At 43.3% G+C, this 9,576-nt stretch overlaps 1 protein-coding gene across 1 annotated transcript; it reads right to left on the reverse strand.

Annotated features, from left to right (window-relative positions):
* Nucleotides 1-653: 653 nt before the first annotated feature.
* On the reverse strand, nucleotides 654-2,327 carry TFDP3 (transcription factor Dp family, member 3). The gene has a single exon (XM_011958259.1). It carries the CDS (start codon nucleotides 2,236-2,238, stop codon nucleotides 1,021-1,023), a length of 1,218 nt encoding a protein of 405 aa, XP_011813649.1. The 5' UTR covers nucleotides 2,239-2,327; the 3' UTR covers nucleotides 654-1,020.
* Nucleotides 2,328-9,576: the final 7,249 nt, after the last annotated feature.

A 9,576-nucleotide genomic window follows, 5' to 3' on the forward strand; every position in this document is an offset into this window, starting at 1 on the left:
TGACCCAGTTTCTTCTCACCATACCATGACACTGCTGTAGGCTCCACCACTGTTCTATCTCACAGATTTGAAAAAGGAAAATCTACTCATCTTGCTTCCAGTCAGCAAATGATTCCTGCATAGATAGATGTACCTTGATTGCCAGCTGGGAGCCTTCAGTCATCCTGTCTTAGTTCGTTTTCTGCTCCTACAACAGACTGGGTAATTTATAAAGATAAACAGATTTATTTGGCTCATGGTTCTGGATCCTGAGAACTCCAAAGGCATGGTGCCAGCATATATTTGACACCTAGTGAAGACCTTCCTGCTGTGTCCTAACATGGCAGAAGGGCAAGCAAGCATTCAAGACAGAGAGAGGAATAGGGTTGAAATTATCCTTCTATCAAAAGTCTATTCCTATGATAACAGCACTAATCCATTGATGAGGGCACAGCCCTCATGGCCTAATCACCTCCTAAAGTCCCTACCTTTTTTTTCTTTTTTTTAAAAGATTAATGGTGTTTTTATTGTTCTGAAAATAGAATTCTGTCATTTGCTTGGGGCTCTGGACACTGCACAACTGAACAAATGGAAAACTCAGAGTCTTGCTATGCATCAGTGGGGGTGCCATCCAAACCCATGGCAAATAAACGGCATTCGGTACTCACTGTGCACAACAGGAGAGCATTTTATTTTCATGGATGTGGATGAAGTACAATTTCTTCACTAAACTCAGCAAAAACTGTTAAGGGGCAACAATGAACTCTGCATTTAAAGAAAAATAGAAAATGAAAACACAAAATCCTAAAAAGTAAATAAAGTCTCTGCGTCAGCACACTGATATCAAAACACACATCAACAGCACGTCTTAATCATACGGGAAACAATCCTTGCTTATCAGAGGTGCACATCTAAATTCTACAGCTTACCGATATCTTCTTGAGAGTAGGCAAAAAAGAAACAGAAAACCTCACATTTAACAAAAAAAAGTTTCTTTTCCCTAAATGTTTTCCCGAAGCTGAATTTGAAGTGGAGAGGACGTCAGTCATCCTCGTCATTCTCACTGAAGTCGTCATCGTTGTTGTCCTCCTCCTCCTCCTCCTGGACTGCTGTGGTCTCCACTCTGGAGCCACTGTAGTGAGACCCATTGGAGCTTGTGGCCGGCATCTCATCCATATCGTTGGTCAGGTCACTGGCAGAGGGCCGCGTGCCATTAGACGTGGAACCTGCCATCGTGAACACACCTCCAAAAGTTCCCTGAGCCATTTCTGTCACGTACGGCTCCAGAGCCTTTGGGACCAAACTTCTGGCCATTTTAAGGTCTTCGGCAGAGCAGCTCCCGGACTCTAGCCCAAAAGTCATGCCCATCCACATCAGCACTTGCCTGTCATCGTGGATTTCAAATGCGTTGTCAAACCTAAACAGATAATCTAATTTGTTGTCAGAGATGCTACAGTTGACAGTGGTCTCCTTGCTAGTGCTGATGACGATGAAGGGCAGGTGGATGACCGAGTTGGACGGCAGCGGCCGACTGAGCTGCTCCTCCACATACCAGTTTCTCAGTACCAGGTTCTTGAAGGCAATTTGCTGTAGAATAAGTTGTTGAAGTTCAGACTGTTTCTGCTTTATTCTTTCAAGTCTCTTCTGTCTTTCCACCTGTAAGTTCTGACAGTTCTGAGCTGAGTTGGTGGTCAGACCAATCCACTGGATCTTCTTTTTCTCCCTGGAGATGACATTCATGGCCATCAGCACGTTTAAGGCATCGTAGGTGCGCCGTTTTATGTTATTCACGTCACAAGCTGACTCGTTTGGTGAGACGTAGTCGCTGGCAGCTCTGAACTTGGCGACCAGCTCGCCCACCACTTCCTTGCAGGAAGTGATCCCTTTCCTCTGCACCGTCTCCCAGACCTTCATGGAAAGATGGCTCAGGCCCATTCCATTCTTCTCTCCTTTCCTGTTGTGCTGCCTGGCCCACCGAGGTGAGGAGCAGGAAGGCTGGTTCTGAGAGGGAAAGTGACTGCTGGGTGGGCTTGGGCTTCTTACCACAGGGATGTTTGATGCTGCCGGTCTCTGAGGCATACCAATTACCACTTGCTGGTCAATACTGACATTGGGCTGTCCAGAGGTTTTCGGCAAGAGCTGCTTCCCGAGCGGGTTTATGGTGGAGGGGCGAACGGCCACGGAGCCACTGGTCTGGTTCTGGTCTATTAAGACCTTGAGTTCTTCATTAGCTTCAGTTAGACTGATATATTTTGCCATGTTACCAGGTTTGGGAAATAAATGCTATAAATGTTCACCTTCCAGAGAAGAAAAATAATTCTTCAGGGCCGAGCGTAGGACTGGCCTGATGCGCGCGGTGTGGCGTGCGCGGTGTGGCGTGCACGGCGTGAGGCGTGCGCGGCGTGAGGCGTGCGCGGCGTGAGGCGTGCGGGGCGTGGCGTGCGCGGCGTGAGGTGTGCAGTGGCAGGCGATGCTCCGTGCAGTGCGCCTGCGTGCCTTTTTACGCCTTCGGCCCCTCCTCCTCTGGGCCTACCTCTTAATACTGTTACAATGGTAATTAAGTTTCCAACACATGAACTTTTGGAGGACACATTTAAACCATAGCACATCCTGAAGGGACTGATGAAAATCAGACGTGTAGGCCTCTGCAGGCCCATCTATCATTTCTTCCCAGCCACTGTCTCACAAGAAGCTGGATCTGGGCTCTTGCAAGGATTATTTCTTCACCTGCTGGTCAAGAAGCTTCTTGTGGAAGAATCTGGTTTTTGTCTCTCTACCCAAACAGCTACACTAAGGCTTCCTGAGTAGATAGAGTAGAGATGGGAAAAGGGAGTTAACAATATACAGTAACATTTATTTGTTGGGCTATGGTATAATCAATAGACTAAGTCCACAGCCTATACCTCACTTTGGAAGCTACACACATTGCCAATGAGAAAGAGATCTAAAGAGAGAACAGGACAAAGCCCAGCAGAAGCAGAGGCCTGTGGCAGTCTCTTTCTCCCACCCTTGGTCTCAACTCTGCCTCACTCACCAAGAGTCCTAATAACCATGCCACACAGGCTCTGTGTCTTCAGGCCTGCTTCTCTAGTCCACAGCAACTTCCTCTAGCACCTGGGCTCTGGAAATAATGCATGTGATTGCACACATGCATACACCTCAGCCTCAAACACATAGAGGTGCTATCTCACTCACCTTGGGCTGCCATAACAAAATACCATAGACTGGGTGGCTGAAACAATAGACATTTATTTTCTCACAGTTCTGGAGGCTGGAAGTCCAAGATCAAGTTTCCGGCAGGGTTAGTTTCTGGTGAGGGCTCACTTCCTGGCTTTCAGATGTCTGCCTTCTCACTGTGTCCTCACATGGCAGTGGGGCTTGGAGAGATCTCTTTTTATAAGGACACATCCTATCGTGTTTGGGACCCACCCTTATGACCTCATTTAACCTTAATTACCTCCTAAAGACCCTATCTCCAGATACTGTCAAATTGGGGGTTAGGGCTTCAACATATGAGTTTTAGTAGGTAGGGGGACAAAATTCAGTCTATAGAATTTGCTAAACAGAACCAGAGCTGGACAGTAGTGAAAGAGGTAAAACAGATATTATTCAGGAACTATTGCACTGGGGCAAAGAGACCTCAGGATAGAACTGGGCTCAATTCTTTTTTAAGGCAGAGTCTCACTCTGTCGTCCAGGCTAGACTGCAGTGGCATGATCTAGGCTCACTGCAACCTCCGCCTCCTGGGTTCAAGCGATTCTCCTGCCTCAGCCTCCTGAATAGCTGGGATTACAGGCTCCCACCACAACCCCCAGCTGTGAGCCACTGCGCTGGCCTGGGCTCAATTCTAAATGCAGTAAAGGCAAGAGGATTTGTAGTCAAGGAGCAGAGTGAAGTGGTCAGTGGATGAAAAATTACTAAGAAGATACATCAAGGGTAGGTGAATTCTTGTTAAACCAACTTAACAAGATTCTTGCTAAAGGCAGGCTGGGGTGATCAGATACCAAGGGTGGGGAAGAAGAGTGTGATCAGATATTGAAGGTGATTGGATATCAAGAGCCGGGGATTCTCACTAAGGTGACTTAAGCTAAACTCTTGCTAAAATTAGACTTAGCAAGGACGAGGTCAAAAAGAGGGCTTAGAGGAGCCTGTCTAAAGTTTAGTTAAGGAGAGAGTTTTAACCCCTCTGGTTCGCCCCAAATTTATGTTTTCTCACATGTAAAATGCATTCATTCCATTCCAACAGTCCCCAAAGTCTTCATTCTTTCCAGCATCAACTCTTAAAGTCTAAAGTCCAAAGTCTTATCTAAATATCATGTAAATTATATATTGGTGAGACTCAAGGTAAGATTCATCCAGAGACAAAATTCTTCTCTAGCTGTGAACCTATGAAACCAGACTAGTTATGTGCTTCTAAAATACAATGGTGACAGAGGCATAGGATAGACATTCCCATTCCAAAAGAAAGAAATCAGAAGAAAGGGGTAATGAGTCCCAAGCAAGTCCAAAACCTAGCAAGGTGAATTCCATGAGATCTTAAGGCTCAATAATCTCTTTGGTTCAACACTCTACCCACCACTTGGGTGGCAGTGTCACTTTCATGGCTCTGCTAGGGCCCTGCCTCTTCAGTTATCAGAGAGGGTCCAGCTCAAAGGATTGTCTATAAAGGCTGCCTTGCCCCTGAGGAACAGGGCAGGGTCATCCTGGCCCACTGAAACTGGAGAGGTGGTATCACCCTTTGAAACTGAGGTAGAAACAGCTTTGCCCCATGGGCCTATGGCAGAAGTGTCAGCCCTGATTATCTATAAATGCCTTCATGGTTATTCTTATTTTTCCTTGAATAACAGTGCAATTAGCAGCCAAAAGCTAAATGTTCTGCTCCTGAGAATCCAAGAACTTCAAAAGTCTCCCTTCATTCTGTGTAGCTTTCTCTGTCTCCTTTAGTTCAAACTAGTGGTGTTTTTGCTCATATAATCCCACTTCTATTCCTGGCTTCTGCTGAGATGGCTGATTAAACTCATGAGTCCCACCCACAATCTCTTCATCAAACGGTTGTCCAGCTGTAGGGTTAGTGTTCTCTTCAGGACAAGTTTCATTTTTTGCAATATGGATAGGCTGAGAATATTCCAAGTTGTTAAGTTCTGGTTCCTTTTTGCTTAACAATTCCTTCTCTAATTCGTCTCTCTCTTCTTGCATTTTACTATAATTAGTCAGGAGAAACCAAGCCAATCCCTCAACACTTTGTTTAGAAATCTCTTTAGCTAAATATCCAATTTATTCACTTGTATGTTCTAACTTCTGCAAAACACTAGGACACAGTTCAGCCAAGTTCTTTGCCACCATATAACAGAAATCACCTTTCCTCCAGTTTTCAATATCAGGTTCTTTATTTCTCTGTGAGACCTTACCAGGATTGCCCTAAATGTCCATATTTCTAGGATGTGCCACAAGACTCTAGTCTTTACCCATTACCCAGTTCTAAAGCCACTTTCACATTTTTAGGTATTTTTTACAGCAGCACCCCACTTCTCAGTACCAAAATCTGTCTTACTGTATTTGGGCTACCATATCAAAATACTGTAGACTGGTGGCTTAAATAACATACATTTACTTTCTCACAATTCTGGAGGCAGGAAAGTCTAAGACCAAGGTTCTAGCAGGATTTGGTCTCTGGTGAACACCCTCTTTCTATCTTGCAGATGGCTACCTTTTCACTGTGTTTCTCACATGAAACAGAGAGAGAGATTTCACTTATTATAAAGACATAGTCCTTTAAGATTAAGATTCCACTCTTGTGATTTCATTTAATTTTAATTACCTCCTAAAGACTCTATCTCCAAAAATAGTCAAATTGGGGGTTTGGGTTTCAGCATAAGAATTTTCAGAGGATGCAATTTAGTTCATAGCAGGTGCTCTGCTGGTTTTTTTCTCACTGCCCTGTGGTAGCTGCAGACAGGTAGGCTTTGCTGAGCTCATTAAGCATTGGTAGAACTTCTCAGAGACTTTGCTCAGAATATAAGGCCCCAACAGAGCAAAAAATGGCTCCTCACATCTGAGTGTTGACATGCTTACCAAGTCTCATCAAGGCTTCCCAATCTAACATTTGAGAGGCCCAGAGCAAGAATAAAAACAGAGCATATGCCTGATAATTAAAAATTTTAAGTCAAAGCAAAAAAAATTGTAACATATGTTCTATCTTACATTTTGACAACTCTACCTTTATAAAAATAAAATCAATATGTGTAAAGTGATGGTTTTAATACTATTGAAAGCACAATATCAAAGATGACTGAATTTAATTATGATTCTGCATGTCTGAGTGTTCTTCTTATGGGCTAGCAATATATGGATGAGTAATAATGTAAAGACATACATATTTCAGAAATTATTTTATATTCCACAAAATTAATTTTTGTCACCTTCAGCAAAAATCACTGTGTTATTCATTGCTATAATAGGAAATTTTCACATAATGTATAATTTTCAGTCATGATCCAAAGCAGAGGTCAGCAGATTTTTTCTGTTAAGGGATAGATAGTAAAAATTTGAAGCTTTGCAGACACCATACAGTCTCTATTTCAACTACTCACTCTGCCATTGTAGCACAGAAGCTATAATACTCACCATGTAAACAAGTGGGTGTGGCTGTGCTTCAATAAAACTTTATTTATAAAAATAGGCAGTCCACTTGTAGGCCATACCCCTGAGCTAAATGAGTAAAAAATAAAATGTAGGATGGCACCAGCAAGATGGCAGAGTAGGAAATCCAGCCCTCCTTGCCCCACAAAAACAATGATCTAACAACTATCCACAAATGCAAATACCACCCAGGAGTTTGCCCAGGGCTCAGCAAAGTTAAAGTTCATCTAGTCCTACAGAGCAAAGCAACCTCTCAGTACTTAGAAGAAGAGAGGAGGACAGATTTAGGAAGAGACTTTTCCTAACCTCTCATGGCAAAAGAGTCAAATATTTTAGCCCAATAAAAGGGAAGGTGGCTTGTCCTAGTGGGTTACAGGGTGGCCTGCCAACCAGATGAATTCCAAGTCCTTGCTGTGTGGCTTGGGGAAAGTTGCTACACCTTTCTGTGCCTCAGTATCTTCACTTAGAAAATGTTAAGCCTCCAGATGCTCAATAAAGATTCACCCCTTCATTTGCATAAAAGAGTTTGAGCATTATTTGGTTATCAATTTAGCTTTTGTTTTAACATCTGCCATTATCAATTTCTCTTTAGAGAAATTTCAAGACCTTCCAAGATTCCACATGGCTTAAACAGAATGCAAGTTGTCAAAACAAAACCCTCCTGGCCCTTCAAGGGTACATGAGGGAGGGCTGAAGAAGGGTCTGCTGGGTGCCTCACCTTCTAGGCCACTTGGGCCAGGATCCTGTATGTGGTATTGTTTGGATAAGATTCCTGAGCTCCTCTTGGCAATATCAGAAAATATGCCCACGGTCCCAGGAGTCTCTGGGATTGGTAGTGGTCAGGAAGGGAGGGGATAAGAATTTGATGCTACAGGCTGGGTGTGGTGGCTTATGCCTGTAATCACAGCACTTTGGGAGGCCAAGGTGGGCAGATCATTTGAGGTCAGGAGTTTGAGACCAGCCTGGCCAACGTGGTGAAACCTCATCTCTACCAAAAATACAATAAGTAACTGGGTGTGGTGGTGGGCACCTGCAGTCCTAGCTATTCGGGAGGCAGAGGCAGGAGAATCACTTGAACCTGGAAGGTGGAGGTTGCAGTGAGCCGAAATTGCACCACTGCTCTCCAGCCTGGGTGACAGAGCGACTCTGTCTCAAAAAAAGAATTTGATGCTACAAAAAAAAAAAAAAATTTTCTCTGGAGAAGGAGAGACATGATGAGAGCTGTCTTCAAATATCGAAAGAACCATCCTGTAAAAGAAAGCACAAACTTGATCTTTGTTACTCCAGAGGAAAAAATCAGAAACAGCAGGCAGAAGTTACACAAATGCTGGTTCCAGCTCAATTTAAGAAAGTCATTGCTAATGACTTAAGTGATTCAACAAAGAAAAGGGCTATTCAGGCAGTAGTAAACTCCCTGGGCAGGTAGTATTCAAGCAGAGGCCATGTGTCTATCTGCTAGGATGCTACCAAAAATTTTATTGGCCAGATGGACAGTTGGGATAAATGTTCTTTCTAAAGATCCTTCTAACACCATAGGAGTCTCTATGCATGCATGGGACAACATCAAATTTAAGTAGGCTCAATCTCATAGGGCCTCAACTAACTTTACAGAATTTAAAAATCTGATTACTGCAATGGCATGCCACTTTGGGATTATGTCATTGTATTTCCTTCAGCAAGCTCCAAACATTTTGCACGTCTTTTTCCTATCATCTGGCATTGTAGGCAAGGCATGATTCTCTACTGATTGTGAAACAAAGGTCCCCAAAAGATGTGACTTCCAGGAGTCATACTGAATTTGTGGGGGAATTTAAAGCAGAACACAAGTTTCCTGACCCACAACCCAACTCCAGTGACCACCCTCACAATGCAAAACAGGCTCCATTGCTCTGGGATAGAAGAGGCTAACTTGACCAATTTGGAAATCCTCTCACTGTGTTGAGATGAGTAGAAAACAGAATGTGGACTTTCCAAGTTCAAAGTCTATTTCCTACTGGGAAAATGAGACATCTGGTTTGTAATTTAAAAAGATGGATCCTGAGGGATCTGTGACAATAAATTGCTTTTCTAAATCTGCCTTTTAGAAATTTAAACACACATTCGTCAGAAACATATGGATTGGATATGCAAAAACCTGGGATGCTGTTGGATTGGCAAACAATGAGAGAATCTTAGAATAATGTGATAGAAGAGATTTCTAAATGTTTGATTATCTATTCTGTCTTCCCTCTAGCCTAGCTATCTTGCCTCCATCAAGCAAGAACTCTGTAATGAGGGCCTATTTTGTTCTCAGCACCTGTTGTGTTGGGTGGCAGTTAACAAAAAGCAGGCCAAAAATTAGTCAGTTTTCAGTAAAATAGTCATATTATGCTGAAGAAGATATCCTGTGGGCTAACCTTGGTCTAATGACATGCAACTACAAGGAACATCAAGGGGCCAAACTGCAATTAACTGTGAACCCCATTGTCTTCTGGGAAATAGGGAAAAATTCCATTGTGCCCACTGAGTATTATAATACAGGGTTGAGCTGAGAAGGGTGGGTGTGGGAGGTACAGAAAATATATGGACAGGGACCCCTCAATTAAATGGCTTACTGTTAATTTTGACTTTTCTGATTAATTTCTATGAATAATCCATTTTTGCATTAAAGTTACCTGAAACAAAAATGTGGCTATATCAGAGGCCTTAGAGATGCCTTGTTCAAGACTGGGTGTGGTGGCTCATGCCTGTAGTCCTAGCACTCAGGGAGGCCTAGGCAAGAGCATCACTTGAGCCCAGGAGTTCGAGGTTGCAGTGAGCTATGATTGTGCCACTGTACTCCAGCCTGGATGACAGAGGGAGACCCTGTCTCTTTAAAAAAAAAAAAAGTGCTGGTTCAATCTCTCAAGGCATGCATATGTGGGGATGTGTGTGTTGGTTTATCACTCATCAATGGATGTTTATAAACACAGTCCTTCA

The sequence above is a fragment of the Colobus angolensis genome, unplaced genomic scaffold, assembly GCF_000951035.1.
Source record: "Colobus angolensis palliatus isolate OR3802 unplaced genomic scaffold, Cang.pa_1.0 Scaffold463, whole genome shotgun sequence".
In the NCBI taxonomy this organism is placed as follows: domain Eukaryota; kingdom Metazoa; phylum Chordata; class Mammalia; order Primates; family Cercopithecidae; genus Colobus; species Colobus angolensis.